This window comes from Diadema antillarum, unplaced genomic scaffold (genome assembly GCF_040938485.1).
Source record: "Diadema antillarum isolate AM-2024a unplaced genomic scaffold, OU_Dant_1.0 seq00000824_RagTag, whole genome shotgun sequence".
Taxonomy (NCBI): domain Eukaryota; kingdom Metazoa; phylum Echinodermata; class Echinoidea; order Diadematoida; family Diadematidae; genus Diadema; species Diadema antillarum.
The window spans coordinates 144,939-171,299 of NW_027271701.1; the positions used below are offsets into that span (position 1 = coordinate 144,939).

At 37.7% G+C, this 26,361-nt stretch overlaps 4 protein-coding genes across 4 annotated transcripts; 3 read left to right on the top strand and 1 right to left on the bottom strand.

Annotated features, from left to right (window-relative positions):
• Positions 1–3,512: 3,512 nt before the first annotated feature.
• Positions 3,513–7,136, bottom strand: LOC139739995 (apolipoprotein D-like). The gene is made up of 4 exons (XM_071650590.1): positions 7,011–7,136; positions 5,660–5,726; positions 4,387–4,542; positions 3,513–3,733 (listed from the first exon to the last, which is right to left on the bottom strand). Exons 1-4 carry the CDS (start codon positions 7,134–7,136, stop codon positions 3,513–3,515), a joined length of 570 nt encoding a protein of 189 aa, XP_071506691.1.
• Positions 7,137–10,317: 3,181 nt separating this feature from the next.
• LOC139739996 (outer membrane lipoprotein Blc-like) lies at positions 10,318–12,231 on the top strand. Its single transcript, XM_071650591.1, has 4 exons — positions 10,318–10,431; positions 10,761–10,827; positions 11,379–11,537; positions 11,993–12,231. Exons 1-4 carry the CDS (start codon positions 10,318–10,320, stop codon positions 12,229–12,231), a joined length of 579 nt encoding a protein of 192 aa, XP_071506692.1.
• A 5,510-nt stretch (positions 12,232–17,741) lies between these two features.
• On the top strand, positions 17,742–20,342 carry LOC139740010 (uncharacterized). Its single transcript, XM_071650606.1, has 4 exons — positions 17,742–17,855; positions 18,929–18,995; positions 19,354–19,512; positions 20,110–20,342. The coding sequence occupies exons 1-4, from the start codon at positions 17,742–17,744 to the stop codon at positions 20,340–20,342; spliced, it is 573 nt and encodes a 190-aa protein (XP_071506707.1).
• A 298-nt stretch (positions 20,343–20,640) lies between these two features.
• LOC139739997 (outer membrane lipoprotein Blc-like) lies at positions 20,641–25,630 on the top strand. The gene is made up of 6 exons (XM_071650593.1): positions 20,641–20,659; positions 22,012–22,058; positions 22,568–22,666; positions 23,568–23,634; positions 24,355–24,513; positions 25,392–25,630. Exons 1-6 carry the CDS (start codon positions 20,641–20,643, stop codon positions 25,628–25,630), a joined length of 630 nt encoding a protein of 209 aa, XP_071506694.1.
• The last annotated feature ends 731 nt before the right edge of the window (positions 25,631–26,361 follow it).

Consider the following 26,361-nt stretch of genomic DNA (forward strand, 5'->3'; position numbering starts at 1 on the left):
GCTAAATACGAGTGTGGCTCTGGCTGTTCGTGAGAGTTCCAGTCGGGAAAACTGACTTTTACGATAATTATGTTAACGTCATGTCCTGCAGCAATTGATCTCATTATATCATCTTTGTGCATTAGGAAACAAGTAAACTCAATTTGTACACTGCAAAAAGTCCGGTGTTAAATAGTGAACACCGAGCTGGTGTTAAATTTTCGGTGCTCATTTATGGTGTTAAATTAACACCTCCGGGTGCCATTTCCAAATATAAAACTGTTTTTTGAAGAGTTTCTTAGTAACTGCACTTCTTGTTGATTTTTAATCTAAACAAGACGATCAAGAATTTTACATTAAAATACTAGATTTTTGAAAAATGTGAAAATAAATTTACACCACAGTAACACCAGCTGGTGTGGTCTCTTATTGAAGCTGGACGGGTGTTAAACCATTGATATTAACACCGACAAATATCAAATCAACACCATGTGGTGTCATTTTTGAATTAACACCAGTACAGTGTCAAAATAACACCAGGTACAGTGTCAAATTAACACCACGAAGTGTCAGGTGAACACTTTTCAACACCATCACAGTGCATTTTCTACACCTGTGGGTGTGGTCCTTTATTGAAGTTTGATCGGTGTTAGGTTTAACACCCATGGTGTTAAATCTAACACCGATGTTTTTACAGTGTAAAGAAGACCTTCGCGCCTCTCTCAGGAGCTAAATACATTAGTAGGAAGGACTTTGAAATAACGACGAGGAAGTGTTGTCATCTGATACATACCTACAGGTACTTATATCTCGTTTAGCCTTTATAGAAATATGACTGGACCAATGTTTACATTCACCTTGATGGTAATAAGTCACATGTTGTGATTGAGAAACCTCTATGGCCTCTTGCCTCTTTTTTTCCAAACATTCCTGTAACTATGTACTTATGTATTTAGCTTCTACAAAGAAAGGCAAGGTAATTTTCAGGGCATATTGTTGTAAAATGTTCGGAAAATATTCAATGCGATGGATATTTAGTATGGATAAACTTTGTGTAAAACTTATAAAGCAATGCAAAGACTGTTGTGATCATGACAGTATTTGAATTTGTCAGACAGATAAAGAATCAGGAGTTTTGATGAGTTAGATTTGAATTATTGATTTTATGATGTAAATAAAAATGATTAAGTAGAAACCTATGTTCTCGTATTCATATTCAGACGTTTTCTAGTGTCTTTTGTTTCTAAAGAAAGACCGACAGCAGGATTTCTGAAGGGTTAAGAAACAGAAGCAGAAACAGACACACACACACAGACACAGACACACACGCGCACACACAAAGCCACTCGAAGCCCATGTTCTAGCCTCTGTGAAAGTTTTTTTTTTAAATTGCAGACTGTATAACATCTTTTTTTTTTTTAATATCCAGAAAAGTAAGATAAAACATGATATCTTGTTTGCTCTTGTGGAATGTTGAGCTTCATTCGTACTTCTGATTGATTTAATGACAATAATTATTAACTATATATTTATTTGACAAATCACGAGTGACGAAGAATGATCGGTATAATTCGCTTGAACGTTAGCAGTGGTGATATTGTGTGCATACATCGCAACTTCAGCTTCAACAATTAAGCAGTCAGGGAGCTAGTTATTCGTTTTACTTTTTTCTTTTTTTCTGGTCCTGTTATTGTTTTCATGTTAATGCGTGTGTGTGTGTGTGTGTGTGTGTGTGACGTCTGTTTTAGATATGCATGTTATAACTAAATATTCGGCAAAACGATTTGTAACCGGAGAATTGATGGGTGAAATGAAAGTCATTTTGAGATTACATATGCCTTTAAAGTGCACTGTATGTTATAATGTCAAATTATTTTTTTCTCCCGACATCTTTCGGTTTACTGATAAGATGAAAATGTGAATTCCTCATTATGAGAGCAATGATACTGTATAGTTTACATAATTTGGTACATTATTACAAAAAAAAATGAATAACATCAACGACAACAACACAGCTGCAGGCAAATCCTTCAAAGAAACGCACCACTGGAAGCATAAATGTCGATGATAATATATCATTACTTTTAACAATGTTTTCTCTCTGTGTTTGACAATAGTCCCTAATCAGTACTAATATATAAATAGAAAGAATATTTATAAACTCTGAAATCCATAACGGTAGAAAAATTCAAATCTGGTTTGGAAATCAAATTTGATTTATAAATATCACCTGTATGATTGCGATCGGTACAAAGGTCATTCACACTCACATCAGACCTATCGGATCTTAGTTGATATCTATAAGATAGACTCCTTTATTATCTTATTACATGATCTTAACGATTCGACATGACTGCTCTGAAGTTGGCGGGAAGAGATAAGAATCTGTTTTCAGCAATTACAATTTCTTGATTGGGGAAAAAAATCTGGGTTCTGGAAGTGTATTTAAGATGCTTACAAACAAGTTATATATATATATATATATATTCAGCTACGAGCTAGAGGTAAAAGAATAATATTGTGTATCTTTCTTTTTTCTTCAACCAATTCGTCAGTTCGCAAAGAGTGAATAAAAAGATTGTTCCTCCGTAGGTATAACTTTAGTATCGTTTTTAAATGCTCTAACAGCTGTGCACTTTTGCATAACCAGAATGAAATACCAGGGGATGGGTGTGAGTATAATATATTCTAGGAAATGACCTGAACTGCAATGCCCGTCTCTTTCCAATCATTTATTACACCCGATACACTACTGTACCACCAAACGTATGTGGTCAAAATTGTATACTGCCGCGCAAGAGTCAAAATCACACTTGCGATGTCAGTGTTCAAATATAAGACTGATAATTTTGTCCATACTCTACTTCTACAATGAAAATTGTATGTGAGACAAAGATTGTGATTTGTCATATAAACACATTCAGACACTTGAACGTAAGATACTTTAAACGGTTGGCATAGCTTTAGGTGAGATGGAGGATTCAGATTTTAACTTTTTGCGAGATGATAAGAAATAACTTATGGAATATAACATACAATGTTAAGAGGAATGCAAAGTCTATTTGATGAAAATCGGTTCTGAAATGGCCGAGATATCACAAAAAAAGTAAAAATGGTCCTGTAATAAACGGTTTGTCCAACCTTTTATTAGGATACCTCTTTGTCTTTGGATATCTGAGCCATTTCAAAACCAATTTTCATCAAGTAATCTTTGAATTCCTCTCAGAATTGTATGCTCTATGATATATCAGAAGAGGTTTCTCATCATTTTCATCATCTCTTAAAAAGTTGGAAACCTGAAGCCCCATCTCATTATCATTATTATGATACCAGTAACTATAACCCAAACAATACCATCCCTTTAATGAAACATGTTTCCTTCAAAATTTCTAGTCAAAATTCTCTTTTACTTCATTTCACCCCTCACATCGTGGTACCAAATTCATAGATTCTTGAGTGTTGGAGAAAGTTTTTAATGGTATTCGCTTTTCGTTCTACGTGCCACTATCACATTCGTATAGACCCAAGATGTATTAGATGTATTCACAGTCGACGCCATGGTAGACTCTGACCGGAAGTGTGGTCGGGTCCGTGAATTCGGTTACCAGCAGGTACTCCCTGACCTCGGCATCGTACAGCTCGTCGAAGGTGGCCGGGTCGCGGGCGAGCACGAAGAGCGAAAGCGCGCGACTGTCCGTCACCACCGAGTACTCGTATTGGTCGTTCACGATGGGGCCGAGCTTGATGATCCAATCTGAGAAACGAATACGACGAAGATACATGAATAAATGAGCATACACACAAAGACCGTATCCAGTGCCGTATATCAATATACGGCACTGACCGTATCAGGGCAATTACCCCCTCTGGTACTGGTTAGTGATAAGGTTAGAGCAATGATTAGGTTCAGAGTTTTAGGTTCAGTGTTAGAGTTTTGGTTAGGGTTAGCTAGGTTTAGGTTCTGGATTTAGGATTAGGGTTAGGGACAGGGAATGGTCTGAGTAATTGCCCATGCAGGGGGTAATTGCCCTAGACCCAACCACACACACACACTCACACACACACACACACACACACACACACACACACACACATATTATCTTTATAGAGAGGTAAATGAGTAGCCCAATTAAAAGACGAATACACGAATGAATAGATATCTCTAAAATATTCATCCTCACTAAACTATTACAATAAGTTTCTACCACTGTCTACGCACTTTATCTTACTTCGGAATACAAGTCAAGGGAATAAAATATCTCTCAATATCTCTTACCATAGAATGCAAGAACAAAGGATAATAACATTTTCTTTCTTCATGAATCTGAGTCTCTCTATACTTGAACCACCAACAAAAGCAGATTTCGACTACATGCAAATCAGATAGCAACCAACAGAGCGACTTACAAGGGGAAGCAGCGGGCACGCCATCCAATTCGACCAAAAGTTTGCCCGGTTCTCTCGGCAGCGGGATGTAGGCGAAGCCCTCGATGATGTCAGACTTGCCGTCGCGATTTTTGTAGGCATTGCGGACAGTGACGTTGGTGTCAGAGATCTTACCGTCTGTGGATTTCATAATGAATACGACAAGCAAACCTAGATGTATCGTTTAAGAATATATTCCTTGATAAGAATCAAATGCAACAACAATGGCTTTTCAATCCCAACTTACTAAGTAATTCCGGTCTACAAAAAATTATTACAGTTTAGGGCTTTTTACACTTGCGTTTCTTAACCCCGGACTTTCTCTGACCCAGGACTATCGTTAGTCCCGTACCAATTTTTTTCAGCTTTTTACACTCGCCAATTAGTCCCGTACTATCTCTTGTCCGGGGCTAAGGAGAAATCTGACCTTTTTACACTGGTATTTCTTAGCCCCGGACTTTCCAAACCACATGAATATTCATAATCACGCTGTGTACTGTACACGTACACGCACGCACCGGCAGCACTTGATTACCTCGTTTCTGATTGGTTAGTGAGGGTCGGACTTCGTCTCCGTCGCTTAGCCCAGGATTATTTTTTCGTTCTGTTTACACTCACTTGCTTGGCACCGCAATTGCGGTGCTAACCCCTGCTATTTTGCAGGGCCAGATAGTACCGTACTATCGGTGGGGCTAGCCCACTTTGGCAAAAACGAGTGTAAACAGAAAGTGGGCTAAGGATAGTCCCGTACCAACGGTGGGGCTAAGGCCCCCCCCCCCCCCCCCCCCCCCCCCTTAGCCCCACCGTTGGTCCGGGGCTAAGCAAAAATTTACAAGTGTAAAAAGCCCTTATGACATACCTAATGTAGAACACTGTATCAAGAGAGATATCAAGGACGATGGATGTCATTAATGTGTGCAGCCTCAATAACGAAATACAGTATCAGCAAAGGTCTTGTTTGAGGATCAAAATGTCATGGGACAATTCACTTAAGACTCACAATCTCTTTGAAATGATTTGATAAAAAAAAATCAAACTTCGCCAAACGGATAATTTTCTGGGATGGTATAATTAGATTAACCGATTAGATTAATCTTAATCATAATTGTATAATTGACAAGTTTGAATGTTAGATATGTATGTTGTCGCCATGTAATTCCATTCACAGTCTTTGTTCTCTCTTTTTAAAGATGCATACGTGATTTGTTTTTAACGTCATTCACATTATACCATACTCGATAAAAAAAAGTCTTACAGGTTGCTGTAATGCACTCAGCCCCTCCTGCTCCAGTGAAGAAATCAGCCCAGTAATCTGTGTACATCTGCAAAATGACATAAAAAACATGATAAACTGTTTTAGATTCGAGGAATGGAGACACGAAGTCAAGAATGTTGTACGTAAACAATGGAAAACAATATATGTCATGCGATATCAATGCCAAAGTGATTGTGATGATAACAATGACACCGCAATGGTGAAAAGATACCATACTCTCGATGACAACTTAAGATAACAGTCATGAAAGCAGTTATCGATCGGTAGAGACAGAGAAGGTACCTAACAAAACGATGACGTAAACAAAATTTAAAGAAAAGAAGGAGAAAACAAATCCGTATGTACGATTGTGACTTCAGAAATTCAGGCAACGTCTTTCTGACAGTATGTAGAAATAGGAACTGATTTTCTGTTTTTTTTTATATACCATTCTCTTGTTTCTTATAATTATGTAGCTTCATCGTCTTGAGTCACATGAGCAATTATTGATTTGTGCTATGCAACATGATGCAATTTTGAAGAGAAGGGTGCACTACGAATGTGTGAAACTGCATGGGTTGGTTTAGTATAGACGAAGTATATAGTGTGTTATTTTTCATTAGGCAGCTTCAAGTGCATGAACAATATAGTGTTGCTAATGAAAACATCCAAACGAGGTGAAGCTACAAATCTATAGCTGCCCGTAAAAAAAAGAAAGAAATTAATGCAAGTTTTTGGTTCATTCTTGATACGAAGCTGCATCTTCAAACGGCTAAATTAGAATATAAACAGGCCTGATATAACTATTATATAAAATTTCATTGGGTAGAATTGCTATGTAAAAGTTGGACAGTTACTGTCATGCATGAAATAAAATCATCGAGCCAGGTCAGGCAAATAAATGTAGTGACACTGAGGAAATTATCTACTAGAATATCTAGAGCCTGAAAAGTATGAAGAAAGCGTCCGTCCTATCAGGGAGGTGAGACGCTTTTGTCTCACCTCCCTGGTTCTATGCACTTATGGCGTGATCTCCTGACATCACACTACGTAATAATGCCTACTGCCTTTTGATTGTCTGATATTTCTCCGTATTACGCTTTAAATTCTTCATGCAGCAGTATTCTCGTAATAATAAAGAAAATAACTCATAATAAAAAAATGAATAAAAATGTAGACATCAATCAAATGGAGTATGATGTACACTAAAACGTGTTCTGGGGAAACGATTAAAGCAGTAAAAGAAATTAAATTCTAGGGACTTCGATTATTCAGCAATTTCGTTTATCAGTTGCAATTTGAGGATGTTTCGACGGACATCGTTCGTCGTTCACCTCAATATGACACTTACTTGATACCACACTCCAACGTATTTGTTCACATCGATGTCGTAGACAGTTCCTAGGCCTTGGACCGAGGGCGAGAGACACAAAATGGAGCCAAATATGGCCAGAAATGCTACACCGGAACGAAACATGATAGATTTTTTTTGAAGGATGATTTGATGCAAAGCTACAAGTCAAATTGTCGAGATGAGGAAAAGGATGACATCCACGCGCGAAGTTTGGTGGACACTTACTTGTGTAGGTCTGTTGGGCGGTGGTGGATATATGCCTTGGTAAGAATGATATAGCATTGATTAATAAGTATGGCGATATCAGTGGGGTGTTCGCGGACTTTAACCCTAACCTCGCGAACTTAAACTAATTATCACGACTGACTTCTACGATGAAAGGCTGGTAAGCTGTATCTCATCCCCAAGGAATTATACAGGACGGGGTAATAATTTTGTCTCCCTGTACACCTTTACGAAGTGTGACTGGAGCTTCCTTCGACAAAAATTATGATAAGTACTGCTTAAGAGAAACTTTGGGTCATCTGTCAGACCACATGTCTCAATTCTCGTCACACCCATACACCCTAAAATGTGGAATTCAGTCCTGCTGAGTATCTATTAAGTTGGTGCTAATCATCTGCAACCTGCACTGATAAGGAGAAGCAAATAGGCAAACAATTACTTCTCTTTTTTTTTCCTGTGCACGAAACTTGAGCATAAGGATTGAGATACCTTCCTGGCCTCAAAGTGATAACAGTTCCGGTGATAGGTTCTCATGAGTCAACCTCGAAATACCTTTATCTGGTTAATTATCAACGCTATTCTGATTATATGGGTTAGAGATCCAATCTGTTATGACAAAGATTAAAGTATACAAGACAGTTATCAAACTGTTTCAATAATACGAGGATAAACTCATAAACCGATCTTTCTTCCTTCGATATCAATAATGACTCCAGGAAGAAGCGTGCACCAATGCGTGAGGAAAGGATTACAAAATTATATTGACTTGCCTCTTATTAGAGAAAAAAAATATTTATAAACAAATTGTCGGGATGTAATGGAGCCCGAAGTAATCACATGTCACAAAAATGATAACTCATCGTTAGGAATATCGTTAGGAGTGACTGCAAATAAATTATGTTTTATAACATGTTCAATTTCAAGAGCAGATGACTTAAGGGTGTATCTATTTCATATATTTTTTATGAAATTACAGATAGTCGGTCTCATTGTAAAATAATTGTAGTTCATACATGCGATATCAGCACCTAAGATAACAAGCCATTGTTCTGTACGTGCTATGTTGAACCGATTTTTTAAAACTGTCTAAAGTCACGAAATCGTATTTCCCCTATTTCAGTCGCTACTGAGCATCAACACAATATAGGACTTTTATTTACATAATTGATAGTTCAGTTCAGTTTAGTTTGTTTTCATATTTCTCAAAAATAAACAGTACATTGATGTAACACAAAATACCAACAGGCACAAAATACTTCATACAAAAAAGCACATTTCCATTGTCCAATCCGGGAGGCTGCGTTGTTTTAACATTCGCGACGCAGATCTAAAACTCGCTGTTCATTAAACTGTACGCACTTGCAAACTATTACTGTAGTGTAACCTGTACTGCCCCACCCTGATGGCAAAAGAAAGCGAGTGACAAATGCGATATTTCTTTGAAATAAACAAATTGTGCTGCCGATTAAATTGGCAATCATCATCAATAAAGAGGTGAAATTGTTCCATTTTTACAGAAAATGATAAGGTCATACCCGTACTAGAAGCGTCCCCTTACAGCGGCCGTCCTTCTTCTGCACATTTTTACAGGAAATTATTTGCAAATTTGGTAAAATAATATATTTTGATAAAGAAATCAATGTAAGTCTTTTCTCCCTTGAATCATGTACATTGTAATCTATGTAATTATCTATGTTTTCTAGGGTATTACTGAAAAGAATTCTGATTCATGTAACGACATTATGTTGAAGAAAATAAATCAAACAAACAAACAAACAAACAAACAAACATACGAGTGTAAAACATTTCGCGACGATTACACATAGCCACCAGTTAACATTGGTTATCAAAGTTATGGTGATTTTTCTCGGGCTGAATGAAATTTAACACTACTATGTTTGCAATTCTCACTGCTCTGTTGCATTGCTTTGACACAATTTTGACTTGACGGTATTCTGATTGAAGAAAATAGCTATCTTGATGTAGTATATGCCACGGAAAAGTGGGGCTATTGCATAAACAGTTCAGTTCGAAATGCTATCGCCAACACTAAATTCGTGCAGTAAATACATGCGTGAATTCAAAACGAAGTGAAACCGATAATTGTTCTCAGGTACGATGCATGAATTTTATTGTGGTTCCTTTCGTTATATAATTCAGTCGTCACCCTGTGATATGTCTTCTCACATGAAGCGTCGTATAAATATTAAACTCACCGCAGAACACTCTCCAGCCTTGCTTCTACATGACGCTATATTCTTGTTAACTTCGTAATTTGTTCAGTGCTCTATCAAATCTTATACATTTCTGCTCCTCTTGTAACGAGCCACAATTTTTTTTTTAAAATAATCGAACACAACTGTATTTGTTTCTTTTGTATCTTTCAATGACGTGATTCTTGCTCTAAATGTTTTGTATGCCTGGTATGACGTTACAACGTTACCATGGTTTATACTTTTAATTTGAACCAAGTTGCATGCGATACACGTTGTAATCACATTGCTCCAAATTGGCTTTGAAAGGCAAACACAATATGAGCGCTACTGATTTAACCACTATACTGGTGAATTTCAATATTACACTGCATCTTTATCGGTGAAAGAGCTCTGTGTTTTGTGAAGTTGACTCGCAAACTCCAGATGTTCAACGACTAATTCACTTTAAGCATCTCAAACAATGCAAAACGGATCAGCCAAGGAGAGAACAAGATTAACAATTTCGTAACTGAAATGCACGTGGATCATCCACTGTAAATTCTCACGGCTCACTCCAAGTTTTTGAAGCTCACGTTTTCTAACACGTTTCCATACTTGTACTATCCTATCCTTTAATGTGAAGCTTCACATTGCCAAATCATTTTTTTTTTGCTCATATATCGCTTAAGCAATACAGCTCAAGCAGAGTGATGACGTAACAAATTGCATGAAAATTACATAATTTGAAGCAAAAAATCCTATAAAAGACGCGAACACCCATCACCCAGATAGTCACTTCTAGAGGTCCACAAGGAACATTCAGCTCTTCTGGAGACATCCACAGCTTCTTCTCTTCTGCTCAAAGAAAAATCTCCAAGACAACCATGAAACAGACGCTGACAGTCGCTCTCTTCCTCATCTTCGCCGTTCTCGGCGGACACGCCCTGGAGGTGGTGCCCGAGCTAGATGCCACTGCCTACGTTGGAAGATGGTACCAGGTGAGACTGTCAAACTATCTCGATTTCTTGAAGACTTCAAATGCTTTCATTGATGAACGTACATGCTTATATATTCGATATAGAACGTGCTCTTCTAGTATTTTGCTTACACTTTAGGTGAACAAGATTTCTCCCAATAAGAAAGGAAATAGGAATGGAAGTATGAGTTGAAGAAAAACAATGACGTTGATGGCAAAAGAAACATGAAGAATTATAACTTTGTATCTTCACAACATCCAATTTATTAGAATATTTTCATTTGGCAGGGTATGATGTGAGGAAGTATTAACTTACCATGACTAATTGTTACATTATTTTTTGCACCATAGGTTTACACAAACTACTGGGCTGATCTATTCTCAAACGTGATGGAGCCTGACTGCGTCACAGCTGATTGTAAGTAGAGTTATCCTCTGAAAGAGATCAAATATTGGTTTGGGGAAAAAAGTCGTCTGGCTTCAGTCAGTTGGCTTCCGGACAAAACATACTGATATAACATCGCCACAACATCAAAACTTCATTGTTAGCAGAATACTGACATCTTATTTTTCAAATCCGACACATTAATGCAAATTTGTCTTTGGTAGTAATTGAATCAACACATTGTTTCCACGTTTGTCACTTGGACGGATTTACATGGTGGCATAATGAAACCCATCACCACTTTTCAGTCATATATGATGGTCAGAAGGGAATTGTTATCTATCAACTTTTGAAGTCATATATACATGCCCGAATGTGTTGTAATAATTCACACTTTTAGCGGAAAATGTTGTTTCTAAGTGTGCGTGTGCCCAACTTTTGACAGAAAAAAAAAATGTTTAAGTATATCGTATATGATACATAATGATATTAAATGGAAAGGAGTTGGAAGATGCGTGACTTGCCAATCGCTCAAGAAGAAAACAGATGATGTATTTTTTTTTTTTTGTTCTTCCGTAACGAAGACGCCCAGATCAACGCCACTTTCCTGTCAGTCTACAACGCCAACTACCGGTTCGACGAGAAGTACACGGATGACATCAGCGGCTACGCCTACATCCCTGACCTGTCGACACCGGGCAAGCTCAAAGTCGTTCTCGAAGGCGTCCCCGTGGAAGGAGATTGTAAGTGAAGATGGAGAATTCAAATCAAGCCTTGTACGTTGATAGTATAAGCCTTCTCTCAACATGCTGATCGTAACAGCGTCTTGCTGGCTTGTTTTGTTAGTGATGAAGAAAATGTTCCGTCTTTCGTTCCATAAAACAAGGAAGAGAAATAGCCTTTCCGCCTTGGTTGTCATGAGCAAAGGGATTTATGTACATGTTGGATGTTTAAAAGATGTTGGATGTTTAAAAGATGTTTCACTAAAAAAAAAAGGCTGCAATAAAAAATAGATTATACTCGCAGTGTACAGGAAAATGAAATTTAACAAGCTTGTTAAGATTTCCTCTCTGGAAGTGTATGCTGAAGATCGTATATATGGGTGTCTTTTTTTGGGGGGGGGGGGGGGGGGGGGCAAAGGAAGTGGAAGAGAAAAAATACCAACATCATCACAACGCAATCCTCCGTTCATCTACAGATTGGATCTTCGAGCTGGGACCGAAGATAAACGGCCAGTACCAGTACAGTCTCGTGACGGACGGGGAGAAGGCCCGTCAGCTTTTCGTCCTGGCCCGCAACCCTTCCCAGTTCGCCCTGCTGTACGAGAAGCAGGTGCTGAACTCCGTTGCCAACGCAGGCTTCAGGGGCCCGCTGAAGAGGCCCTACGCGGTTCCTCATCCCGATGAATGCGTCTACCCACCCACCGCTTCCCTGTAAATGAGCATCGGGTTCCTTCACTGTATAATTCAAACTTATTTATTCCTGAACCCACGTCATTGCTATTACTCTTATACAGTATTTATTCTTAATCCAAGTCATCATTTCTCATATTCACTCTACCGACTTATCTATTCCTGTTTAAATGTGTAGCACATGCTCATACAAATTTCATGAAAAATTTATCTTAGAGTGTTGCTATTATCTCTTAAATTCTCTGTTTCTAAACCCAAACGAATTATGTTTTCACCTGTCATCTTATTAATCGAAAACCTTGACAGTAGTACAACGAAACAAATCATCATGCCAATTTTATGGCCTTATGTATTATTGTTGAATTTTTTCCATCGATCATAACTCAACTATTTCGAGATGTGTAAATCTTCATCAACTGGAATAATTTGTTAAAATTTCGAGGTGACTTTTGTGAATTTTAGATATTTTTTGAAAATATTCACACTACGATCAGGCAAATAACTTTCTGTTTACTGCACTATGCCACGGAATTTTGCGCTATTTATTGAATAAAAGACAACTGTTCAACTGCATAAATGTACATTTTCTTCCTTCATCCGAGTCGGCAATCGTATAAGATATTCTTTAACGTATATATATTATATATATATATATATATAATAGTAATAATAATGATAATGGTTAACATATATATCGCGCTTAATACACAGTTTCTAAGCGCCTTACATATGTTATGATTATGCCAAAACATAATCTTATATTCAACATAACTACAAAACTCTACAATAATTTACATTACATAATATGCTTTTTCAAGTACTAAAATCAGCATACTTAATAGACACACACAAAAAAAGAAGAAAACATAACATACAAGAACAGGACATCATAATAATTTCAACTTATACTGACTTCATTGAATGTGTATTCAGGAGGGTCTGAAACGTATCTAGCGACTGTGAAGATATATACCTATGCGTCTAATTAATGAGGATATACAAATATATGTTTCTTTCTCTCTCTCTCTCTCTCTCTGTTTGTGTGCGTATGTATGTAGAGAGAAAGTGAGAGGGGCGGATGATCAATAGATAAGTTAAGAACACCCCATTTTTTACACAAGTGGGTTTTTCTTTGCAGAGAAAATGGGCAAGATAAGCTTCATCGCTACAAACTAATGCATATTATTATAACAAGAGCTGTATGAAGCATGTTCAAAAGACATATGAAATGTTAATCTATTTTTTTTCGTGACAGTCATGATAATGTTCAGTTCCCCAACTAACTGTATTTGATTTTAACTGAATAACTAATGAACTTCACCACTTAGCGCTTTTTTTTTCCTCCTGATGATTGTGGAAGTAGGATACTTGAGATACAGGAAGTGCAGCAATATGAAAGGAAGACATAATATTAGTTGAAAACAAAGTATTACAGATAATGTTACAAATGAGTAAGATCATTAGGCCTACACATGAGCCGATTGTAGTTCTTTGTAGTAAGTTCCAAAATAGAATACAAATACATGCAACGTGAAAGCATTATACAGCTCAGGACAAAACATGACTACGTCAAAATTAAATCTTTACCATTGACTTCTACACAACGTTTGCATGATATATAATGTATTTAATTCGATCTTCTCATCACATTTCTTCCAGTGTTAAAAAAGCCCAAAGTGTTTCTTTTTTCTGTCATTAATGGCTGAAGTTGTTTTAGTATATTTTCCTTTTCTTTTCTTTTTCTGAGCCGTTTCAGTGACTTTAATCATGGACCTACAACGAAAGTCCATGCTTTAATGCATGTTTTCTTTGAAGGTATATAACAGCTGTCAAGCTAACACGGCTTTTTTTTTTACATCATAATCATTCTAAAACACGAACATAGCGACACAAATCTTTGTATTTTATTTCTGGAACTTAACGAAACTTTTTGTTCTAGGCCTGTTTATTTTTCACTATATTCTTAAAACTACAAGGAAACAACAAATCGGCTGGCTTCCATAGAATAGGGTTCGATGATTGTAGAAAGACATAATTTTGTCTAGCATATGAGTTACGTAATGTGTAGTTAGAGTAGTTTACTCTGGTAACAAGTAATAGTTTTTTACGTAAAGGAAGGCAGAGAGAGAGAGAGAGAGCGAGAGCAAAGATGAGAGAGAGAGAGGGAGAGAGAGAACAAAGGAAAGGTATCCTCTGTAACAGGAAAGTATCTTTTCTTCAACATTATGGTTGTGTTCTGTGTTCTGTGTAGCGTAATCTGTATAGTAAAGAGTGAGTATAGTTATGTGCCTATGTATGATTCCCACTATACAAATGTTGTAAAAAATCAAGATTACTTTTCGTACTCAGTGGAGTTCATCATGATTCTGCGTTGGACCGCACTTTGTTCACCTTGTATAGCGCTCAGATTCCTTACATCATTAACGATTAAAACACTAATAGCCTCAGCTGCATGATACGTGCGGACGATACTGTCAGGTTTATCTGAAAGGTGGCTATATGTATCAATCACTGCACCATAACATCACTACTGGCATGACTGGTCAATCAAAAACAAGTTGCTGGTGAATGCATCCAAGACTGAGGTAATTCATTGTTTTAACATCTACATTCGATTCCACTTCACTTTAACCTACATAGCTATCACTGTTGATAACGTAAGCATTAGTGCACTCAATACTGCGCGCAACCTGGGTGTCGTCGTGGACAAACATCAGACTATCAGTGTCTCATCACGTCACCAACCACCGACATCTCTTGATCTGCAATCATTCGCAAATGGAAGAAATCCGGCAATTGAGCTTGATCACAAATCTGAAGAATCAGTGGTTCACTCCATAATGATGTCTCACGCTGATGATTTCTATGTCCTGTTTTATGGTAAACCAGAAAAAAAAGGGGGGAGGAGAAGAATTCAAACGTATTTGAATAATCTAGAATACAGTAAGCAAGGTTGGTAACAGGTGGTCGTTCTATGCAGAGATTCGATTTCTCCAGTCTCCTTTGATCTGCAGTGGTAACCCGTTGAGAAACGTATAATGTGTGTATAAGATACTCAGTGTGTGCTTCAAATCATTACAAAAAATCTCTCTCTCCGTATACGTCATATAAATCCCAGAGCTGGTTCACCTGCACACTTCAGCGCAGTCTTAGATCGGGGAGGTGCTTCTCTTTCCACCTCCCTGCTTAGTTCATGCCCACATCATCTTCATTCAATCATGCCTTTTAAAATTCCTATATTATGATTATGGCAACTGATCTTCTTCAGCATCTGCTCCTGTACTTTGGAATTCTTCACCATTGGAAATAAGGAAAATACCCAGACTAGAATTGATCAATCTGCCTTGAAAACTTGTCCCTGTAGAGAATAGTAACAGTTTATTTTCGTCGAGCCCACCGTAGGTGAGGGGAGACTAAGGGATCGCCTGCGGCGTCTGTCCGTCCGTCGTCCGTCCGTAACGCTATATGAACTTGAATAACTCTCTATACTGAGGACTTCAATTGCAATCAAACTTGGAGGGAAGAGTGGTCATACAAAGTTACACATTTTACCAAACATGAAGGTCATCTCAAGGTCAAAGGTCATAGGCAGGGGTCAATGAACTTTAGGGTCCAATGTTAAGATTTTACGGTGCGTTTTGATTATGGCTCATAAATTTTGATCCCTATGTCCGTTTGTGACCAAACTTGGATGGTATATGTTCCATGAAGTTCATCACAAGGTCAAATGTCTCAAAAGAAAAATGATTTTATGTCAATCAGGTAAACTTTGATAACACAATGGAAAAATGAATACGTGACTTTAACCATGATGTGACTTTGTCATTATCTGCAACTAATGAAAAACCTATTACACACATGACGTGACGCACAAATTGACGGCTCGACAAAGCACAAAATAAAACAAACAGGAAAACCGTTAGATGAGACAGTTCCCTCGGAAAAAAAATATGTAGCAGATTTCTGAACCACACACCAAAATCAAAATGGCCGATGACTGATGAAAAGGGTGAAGCTGGGAAAAGAGATAGACCTCAAAACAACTACATGTCTACCGCTGAGACCTTCAACAGTGGTAAAGCCTTTATTCCTGTTTTCCATTTTCATCTATCTCATTTCGAACCCCCCCCAAAAAAAACAAAAAACAAAAACAAAAACAAAACCAGAATTTACAGTGAGACATTTCGATGCACATATTGACACAAAATCAATACAACATTGTAACAAAGGAAACTACTGTGAACTGAAGCACAATGAATGTTATTTTCACGACAATTTTTCATGACAAAACAAGATTGCTGGAAATTGAGAAGGTGGCTGAAAAGCGGAGTTTGTATTTTGCAGACTCCCCATAAACAATAACTACTTTAGTACCGGACTAAAAAACTATACGCAAATTGCTTTAAAAAAAAGAAGGAAAGACAAAGAAGAAGAAGAAGAAGAAGAAGAAGAAGAAGAAGAAGACGACGAAACACATACACACACCACATACAAACGAACATGAAGAAGAACCTCTCTTGTTAAAAAGGAAAAACAGACAAAAAACAGGTAAGCGTAGAAAAAATATCAACAGGAATAGGCTACAAAGTCAGGGGAAAAGGGCAGAGGAAGAGGAGTTGAAGGGTCTAAGCCAACACACGCAAGGCACGACATGTACAGGCTCGCCGAGGTGTTGAATATTAGCACTCAATTAAGAGTTTCTAGATGATCAAGAAATCGTCTGCACTTCTGATGATGGGAAAGGCTGGAAGCCGTGAGAAAAGAATTTAGATTAAAACGGTAAGAAATAATCGCAACAAATTCGCAGTAGCTGAAATTATACAAGAGCAAGACAGAAAGGATCTCCGTTTTCACACTTTTGCGAGTGCAAAATTATCTCCGCAAAAAGGAATTGCAACGTTTGTTCAAAATCTTGTAACCAATGAAGAGGAACAGCCTGCCATTATAATGCACATCGTAAGGGATATATGAATTATAAAAACCATAACGCAAGATGGAGTTCTATGACATTTGTAGATTTTAAAATGATTATACAGATCAGGACCACCAGAACTTGACTCACATAACACTTTATCAACTTAAAGTCATGAGTCTACGAGGACATCCTTAATTACGTAATGTCAACTGACTTCTTAAAAGCCTTATTTTCTTTCGCCCTTCTCTAACAAAATACCAGATGACGATTTCACACGACGATAATTCCATAGCGTAGGACTATTTTTCAAAGAAATAAGTAGACACGGTATTATGAAATAACCAAATAAGATGATAAGAATAAGAAGTGGTCAAACAGACCTCAAAACTTACGCAAGGCATCATTCTCTCGCAACATGGGCGTGTTCATGCCCTACTCATCTCGTGGGTGGACACGTGTTCATCTTCCGACAATTCATGCCAACTCTGGTATAAAAACTGATAACTTGGACGTTCCGTTCCATCACCACCGACACCGGCTCCAGACATTTTCGCAGAGACACGCCCTATAGAGGTACAGAATTCGTCAGCACACACACGCTCACACACTCGCCGCCAGCCATGGGAAGGATGATGCTCCTTGCTCTATGCCTTGTCGCCGCCACTATTGGCTGTGACGCCATGCACACCGTACCAACGCTTGATGCGGGGGCGTACATTGGTCGCTGGTATCAGGTGAGAACAGAGAGTGCATTCATGGATAATTTATCATATTTCCTCTGTATTCATTTCATCTCAATAGTGGTCTAACATTTGACATGCCCAACATGATTTTTGGAAACACCAACATTTGTGATGACGTGCATTAAAATTCACGCTCCTGATTTTTGTTTTTGTTTTTCTCGCAACTTCCTTATGGATGCTACTCTGTTTTGTGTCCTAATTAGTGTTTTCCGATTACAGATACACCGGTAAATGAACACAATGTGTTCTTGTCATTTCCCGACTTCTATCGCGCACACCGTCAAGTAATGCTCGAAGAAATTCCCTTGGATCTCTTTCTAATTGTGTCTAATTTCAACAAAGGTACAAACGGACCTTCTCTACCAAAAGTTAATAATGACAAAATATCTGAAGTGGTCTATCTGAATCTGATTTTTTTTTCATCAAGACAAGACAAAACGACTATGTATAAACTCATATACACCTTGATTAGGTGCTGCTGAGTCCTATTTCATAAGAGATGTTACTATAGCAACTCTTGCTGATATGGCAACTTCCCATATAGCAACGGCTAATCAGGAAGCTGGATTCTTGTCGTTACCATGGCAATTGCCATTCCAGCAAGAGTTGCTATCATATCAACAGTTCATGAAATGGGATCCTGGCCCCAGGTCCTGGTCTTACATGGGACCAGTCGTGTGTGTATTTGGGGAGGATCACTTCACCGAGTCATGCCCCCTGCTCTTTGCAATGAATGGATGTAGCGGGATCTTTTACTTGTGTATATTATAGAACATGACTCTCTCACGCACGAGGCCCTTCAGTTTATATCATACAGAGACAGAGTGTTTTACCCTTTACTTGATGGGAGTGCATGGTAACACGCAGCATTGCTCAGACTCTTTGGGATTCAAACCCGAGACCAAGCCCGAGCGATTGATTCCAAGACAGATATTCTAAGAACTGAGCCAACTCGCGGCCCATACTTAATGAACGCATTTTACAAAATACTCGCAGACAATTGCAACCTATACATCCTTGATTTTGTTCATCATCTCTTTTTCTTGACCATTCTCTTCTACCAGGTTTATACTAACTACTGGGCTGATCTGTTTTCCGGCGTGATGGAACCAGATTGCGTCACGGCCGATTGTACGTATAATCAGATGTTCCTTAGATTACCAAATTAATTTAACGCCAATTCGTAAAATCAGTTTTCCCCGTTTGTTTGCTTGACAATCAAACTAGAGACCTCATTGTACGTACATAACATATTGTTAAAACCATTATAAAAGAATGAATCGTTAAAAAAATATCTTAATAGCGAAAACACTCCCCACAAATACAATATTGTATGATTTGCTGTTATAGTCATATATATATATGTATATATATATATATATACGATAGAAAGAGGGAGAGGGAGAGGGAGGGAGAGAGCAACAAAAGAAGAGACTCAAAAACATTTATATGTCGGTATTTACTAACAAACTTGATGTCTCGTAACCAGACGGACTCGTCAATGCAACGTACGTGACCGTGTATAACGCAAATTGGCGGTTCGAAGGTAACTTCACCGACTTCATCACTGGCTATGCCTATATCCCCGACATGTCGGACCCGGGAAAACTCAAAGTCGTTCTGGACGGGGTTCCCGTTGAAGGAGATTGTGAGTTTTTTTATATTTCTTTTGTTCTTGAATTTCCATCTACAAATTGTCACGTTGTCATTCAGGACTGAATATTGATGACGTCTTAGGAAAAACCATCGAGGGTGGCGATACACGTGGCATGACGCAATACAGACATCTTACTGTCAATTAAAATGAAAGAATTGCTTGGCACACCGGTGGAATTAGGATTCATGGGCGGTGGAATCGAACAATTAAGATAGACATCAAAAATCTAAATGTGATTATCTACATGATTCTTGTTTACTCTTCCCAGAGTTGACATGATAAAATCTATTTTCAGCATTCGTTTTAGCATTTTCTGGATTCTTGTTACCAAGACACTTGACACGTGTTCGCCAGGCAACTTGATTCTGATCTCTTTCTTGTTGTGAAGGATATGATTTATATGCCTAAGTAACACTGCTGAGATGCTTTAATTATTTTGACGAAGAATCATTTGCTCACATACCAACATTCATGATATTAACATTGTTTGATTCGTAACCTTCATTAGAATGATTTTTTCTAACGGGGTACTAAGATTCTACCCGACTGCATCGTGATTAAAAGTATGGATGCTCTTGCCCTGTGCAGACTGGATCTTCAAGCTGGGTCCCATTGTGGAGGGGCAGTACCAGTACAGCCTCATCACCGACGGAGAAGCGGCCCGTCAGCTCTTTGTGCTCGCCCGCGACCCGCAGGAGTTTGCCGAGCTCTACGACAAGGAAGTGATGGAGTACCTACCCCTTCAAGGTTTTACCGGCCAGCTCAAGGCTCCCTATGGCATCACGCACAACGAGGACTGTGTCTACCCGCCAACTTCTTAATAAGCATGCTGCTATCAACAAACTGTCTTTCCATGAATTAAAGATTAAAAAAGAAAAACCTCATCAAAGAATCTAATGACTTATGCCTTGTCCCCCCCCCCCCCAGAATGATGTAATGGCGTTGTTTTACAACTAACTGTTGCATGTTACGATAGTTTGCAAGCAGCTACCAGGCTTTCCCTTTTCCCATCTAACAACTTTCAGGACTATAGGCTTCATGAAAGGTGTTTGGAAAGTGATGCACAAGTAGACATTAACTTAATGGAGCTTGAAACGTTTCTTTGTTTTCGTCAAAAATATGACGAAAAATGACCAACGTATGGACGCCAATAAGGCCAATGAGTCATCCTATCCATGGAGAAGAGAGAAAATAGTAGTACAGTGCACAAGTGACGAACTGCAGATGACGCGACAAATGTGTGTCGAGTATTCATAAATTCGAAATGTTCATCAGTCATTTCAGCCAACCAATTCACTGTCATTGAAGCTCTTTCGCGCTCACGCAGTTTAGATAGTAGTGCAAAGCATGAGATGATATTGAGGCTAGCAGACACCCAAAACAATTGTTCAGGGCCCCATTTCATGAAACGTTGATATGATAGCAACTCTTGCTAAAATGGCAATTGCCATAGTTACGATAAGAATCCAGCTTCCTGATTGGCTGTTGCTGTGGGAAGTTGCCATTCCAGCCAGAGTTGCCATCCTAATATCTTTTATGAAACGGGGCCCAGAACAGCATCATCAGTGGTTTGATAGAAGGTTTTAGCTAAGATTGTTTTGCTGTGTATAGCTGATGGGAATTGGGCATGGTAGAACTGAATGAACATGCCTGAAGAGAGAAAATTAACAATAGTCCCATTAGTTCTTGTCAGTTTGAAGTCCTATATCATACAAAAGAATGAATATTACGTATCAGATAACAGGAATTGGACAGCAATACAATAAGACAATGATTATTATAATGAGAGTTGCATCTTTTTCTTATTGAGACGATGTCATACTGTTAACATTTCACTGTTCATACTTATAAGGGGCCCGTTCTTTAAAATTATGGTAACTTTACTATCAATGGTAACTTTGCAATCAGTAGTCAACATCAGTGATTTCACGGCTTTGATTGGCTATGACATATTGTTGCTATAGTAGTTAAACGTTGGTTACACAGTTACCGTTAACTGTAAAGTTACCGTGTATTTTGTAACGGGGCCTGTATTTATTGAATTAATATCATGTTAAAAAAAGAACACTTAAACGACTGTTTCCACGGTTGTGCCTTATTACAGGGTTATTTCTAATCTTTCTTTTAAGTGATGGAATGTGTGAGAATGCGATGTTTACTGTCACTGGTTGTCTTGAGTAGTTTCATTTTGGTTGTACATTATGACAATTTCGAACTCAGCCCATGTACATGTTGATTCTTGAACATAAATAAATAAATAAATAAATAAATAAATAAACAGATATATATATATATATATATATATATATATATATATATATATAAATATATAAATATATATATATATATATATATATATATATATATATATATATATGCATTAAAAGCAAACGCCAATTAGAAACTCCGGTGTCATTTGAAAAACATACGGGAATAGAGAATGTCGTAGGAAACGGGTTAACAGTGAAACCGTGAACCCCTTTTGGACAGACGTTTGTATTGGTCAATGTTTGGTTCTCTCGAAGATGCTACTCCTTGCATTGATTTGTTCTGCTCGATATTTATTGTGTGTGTGTGTGTGTGTGTGTGTGTGTATGTGCTCATTCAAAGATCAATCGTGTCATTAACGAGAAAAAGCAATGATTACAATCTACTCTCACATCATGGACATCTAGATTTACAAAACCATGAAATGCATGATGACATTACATACAGTTACTGAAATACAACAAATATTATATTTATTCATATTACAAAACTCTTAAAGCAACACATTGTGAGACAAATGCCCAGTCGACTGGTCAATAGAGATATAATCGTGGTCACCTTATTCGCTTATCTATGAGCTTATCTACTCCACCCATGGGTCCTGCCGGCTTAAGTAATGCGACTGATTGTGATGTCAACAAGTGCTCTACTTCCTGCCTAGAAGAGGGATCTTATACATGTGTAATTTAATCGCTCCTGCCACCATTGGTCCAAGAGCATCGTAAGGCATAACGCGAGCAAGGCAACTCTGCACAAAATGGCGACAGCTAGGGCCCAGGTTCTTTGCTTTCTGACTCTGTGTTTACTTGGGAGCGGGAACGCAATTCATACAGTATCCAGGCTGATTCCTGAGCAGTACGTCGGAAGATGGTATCAGGTAATAAAGTCATTCATGAAATGTTACGTTATCACTCTGACGCGTTTATTGATTGAAAAAAAAAAATGCCAGGATGATATTCAATATTCAAATGTATATAGCTGTAAATTTGTTGACAGCTCAAATGCAAAGTATATCCTTATTTCTTATTCAAACTTGATGATTTCCTAATGTATGTACAGTGTATGTATGTATGTATGTATGTATAATGTGTGTATGTATTATATATGTAGACATACTATGCATATGTAAATAAATACATAAATCATATTTCGCAGAGTATCATGAATGTACGTAGGCTTTATTACTCTAAAGTGTAATGCCTGTGTATATGTGTGCGGGAGAAGAAAATGAGAAGCAATTAACATCATGATACATTTGATAGGCTGGTGTATATGTTGTTAAGAGCACTTCACAGTGAACCGAGGCAGAATTAAAGCTTAAGGTATCACTATCAGCTAATGTCTTATGTACGATTGCTTGAAGAAAAAAGAATCCCACTCAAGGGTAAGAATTTTAGATATATAGGCACCATTTGTCACAGAGGTCTAAGTTTAAACAATTAAGGGTGAGGTACTAATCTCTTTCTTCATTCAAAATGCATATAGAAGCATGTGATCATAACATTAAATCAAATTGTAAAAATTACTAAGTGATATGAAATGTCATCAAGATATAATATCTCTTTTTCAGAGATGAATGTAGAGATATGTGTAAATATTACGTAACTATAATGTATATGTGGCACTGGGCCGATTAAAACTCCTTATTACTTCCCTCATACTGTCTTCAAAGTTCATCGATCATCGATCAATTTCCAAGTACACGTTCAAAGGGGGAAAACTTTTCTTATGTGAGTTTTGATCTCTCTCAGAATAATCCATTGATGTTGTTTTCGTAGGTTTTGACAAACGCCTACTCCGATTTTTTCACTGGTGTTGCCGAGCCAGACTGTGGGACGGCTGACTGTGAGTATAAACTTACTTTCTATTCATTGTTTCCTTTCTTTCATGCCGTTTTGTTTCTTCTTTTCCCCTTTGCTCCTCTTGGGTAAGGTCATGTGTTTGTGATTTTCTTTGACAGTTAAAACGTCCTACACCCTTTATTATCATCAACACAGACATACATACAAGTATATTGTATTATACTCGGTATATATTTTTCTCTCTGTCTGCATAAGTAATAACAAATAGGTAAATGAATGAATGAATGAATAAATAAATAAATATATGCGTACATGAATAAAAACGTATTCAAAGAAGTAGAGAAAGAGAAAGGCAACACTTGTATATCCTCTGACACGCCTTCAGAGTGGATTTAGATATCCTCTTTAGGTGCTGTTTCAGCTGAAAAGAAAGGAAAAACTTTGCGACAAGAAAGTAATATATTTATCTTCATGTTTTTCTTCGTCTGAGTATCAAAGCTATATATACTTCCCAGTCATACAACACAGTATCTATATATATACTGGTATATTAATTTTTTAAAATGATTTCAGAGATAAATTTGAGGAATCAATTCAAACTGGAAAATTTCTGCTCTACATTTAACGTTATCCATTTAGGTAAGGCTAACGGTTCCATTGTTTCCTGGGAGACATGTACATATCCCTATACAAATCCTGTATCTACACACAGTCTTATAGAATGGATTATATCATATATAATATATATATAATCTGCCTTTAGACACGCTCGTCAACGAAACATACGTCACCGTGTACAACGCCAACTATCGGCTAGACGAGGGCTACACGGATGGGCTTGGGGGTTACGCGTACATTCCTGACCCGGAAATCCCTGGGCGCCTCAAGGTGGTACTGGATGGCGTACCTGTTGAAGGAGATTGTGAGTTTATCTTCTCCCTGATATCTTACATTATTGAAATCGCAGGAATGTTGATGCTTATTATTAAGCTAAATGTGTCTCTTTCACTCTCTGTGGTGAAGGCGTTCACTCCCTTGACACAAACTTTTCCGTTTCATAAGGAAAAAAAAAAAACAACAACGCACGTTTATAATCTTACACAGTGTTCCTATCTTTTCACCAAAGTGTTTATATCCACCTAGCTTAATTTTCGCCACCTATAGATCAATTGAAATAATAGCTTCCTATTCTTCATATTCATATTTATATTCATTTTCAGGAAATTGGGCTTTGAGGGTGATAGGATTACGATTTTGATGTGGGTTTCAGGAATGGGTTGGTGGTAGTGATAGTGTGTTTATGGTACAAGAGCTGTTACACACTTCCTGATCAATGATGACGATGAGGAAGGTATAATCACAACGATAGTGTTGTTTGAGGTAGTAGGATTAATACGACAACGATAAAGAGCTTGTTGAAACTGATTTACAAAACAATAATAATAAAAACAGCAGTTTCTTCACAAGCTGTGAAAGTATTCGAGAACGATTACGACAGCTGATCACAATGGACTGATAAAGTTCATACAAAAAGGGCAAGATATCGACGATTTTCTCAGAGAAAAGGGAAACATAATCCTACAAAGAAAAAGATAAGAATCAAGGAGAAGAAAAGGAAATAATGTTTATATTAATGAGAAAGATGAAAGGAAATAAGACAGAGAATGAGCAGAATAAGAGAGAAGAGGATATGGGATGAAGAGGACTGAAGAGGAAATGGGGAGAGAAGAGAAAGGTATAATGAGGAAAATTACAGTGGGCCCGCACCTTTTTCAACCATCTTATCAATCTCTTTTCCAGACTGGGTGTTCAAGCTTGGTCCTACGGTTGAATCAAAATACCAGTACAGCCTGGTGACGGACGGACAGGACGCGCGCCAACTCTACGTGCTCAGTCGCGACCCCGCCCAGTACTACCAGCTGTATGACTTCGAAGTGCGGGAGTACGTGGCGTTACACGGGTTCACCGGTCAGCTGAAGTCGCCATACGAAGTGCCACACCCTGCAGAGTGCGTGTACCCGCCTAGTCCAGAGGAGTGATGTTTTGCACCCCATTCCATTCCGATTCTTTTACCCTCTGTCTCCTGGAAGATATCAGCGATGAGAGGGGAGACACTACCGTATTGTGGTACAGGGCTTAACATTGATTTTCTCTTGATATTAAAAAGCTTGAAAATATTTGAATCAATGCAATGATGTCAGGCAATATGTGAAATTCGTTAGATGAAAGAAAATGAAATCTTATCTTAATCTGTTATTTATACTGACACGAATTGATAACCTCTAAATGGAATCATGTTTAGCATATCATTGTTCTTTCAAGTAGCAATTTCTGGATAGACGGTAAGATAGACGGTAAAAATGTTTACCGCAGAAGGTTGAAAGAAAGAGAACCAGATCCGAGTTATTTTTATGTGAGGGACGATGCGACGTTGTATACAAAAATAACGAAAGGTTCGGACTTAAAATTATTACAAAATTAACAATCCCTTCGAAATGACACATGTCAGAGTAATTGTGATCAATACTTAACCAGCTTGTCAATCACAATTACTCAACCAGTTTGTCAGAATTTTACGCATGAAACTTGCTTATTTAGCATCATTTATTTATGCAAATGTATTGCTTGCAATTATTGAAAGAATGGAAACAATAAAACCAGCAGTTACGCAACTAGCAAATACTGTTATCATCTTGTTTCTTTGTCTTAATTTCAAAATTTTAAGGGTTACTTGTTGGTATTTTACAACGTTCCTTAATTAAACCTTGGA

Bases quoted from the DNA above. Each gene is read 5' to 3' on its own strand.
- LOC139739995 (XM_071650590.1), bottom strand. From the start codon at position 7,136: ATGTTTCGTTCCGGTGTAGCATTTCTGGCCATATTTGGCTCCATTTTG. The intron at 4,543-5,659 runs GTAAGACTTTTT...TGAAATCCACAG, and splicing joins TGAGTGCATTACAGCAACCT to ACGGTAAGATCTCTGACACC. The intron at 3,734-4,386 runs GTAAGTCGCTCT...TTCGTTTCTCAG, and splicing joins CGTGCCCGCTGCTTCCCCTT to ATTGGATCATCAAGCTCGGC.
- LOC139739996 (XM_071650591.1), top strand. From the start codon at position 10,318: ATGAAACAGACGCTGACAGTCGCTCTCTTCCTCATCTTCGCCGTTCTC. The intron at 10,432-10,760 runs GTGAGACTGTCA...TTTGCACCATAG, and splicing joins ACGTTGGAAGATGGTACCAG to GTTTACACAAACTACTGGGC. The intron at 11,538-11,992 runs GTAAGTGAAGAT...GTTCATCTACAG, and splicing joins CGTCCCCGTGGAAGGAGATT to ATTGGATCTTCGAGCTGGGA.
- LOC139740010 (XM_071650606.1), top strand. From the start codon at position 17,742: ATGGGAAGGATGATGCTCCTTGCTCTATGCCTTGTCGCCGCCACTATT. The intron at 18,996-19,353 runs GTACGTATAATC...TCTCGTAACCAG, and splicing joins AGATTGCGTCACGGCCGATT to ACGGACTCGTCAATGCAACG. The intron at 19,513-20,109 runs GTGAGTTTTTTT...TGCCCTGTGCAG, and splicing joins GGTTCCCGTTGAAGGAGATT to ACTGGATCTTCAAGCTGGGT.
- LOC139739997 (XM_071650593.1), top strand. The intron at 22,667-23,567 runs GTAATAAAGTCA...TTGTTTTCGTAG, and splicing joins ACGTCGGAAGATGGTATCAG to GTTTTGACAAACGCCTACTC. The intron at 24,514-25,391 runs GTGAGTTTATCT...TCTCTTTTCCAG, and splicing joins CGTACCTGTTGAAGGAGATT to ACTGGGTGTTCAAGCTTGGT.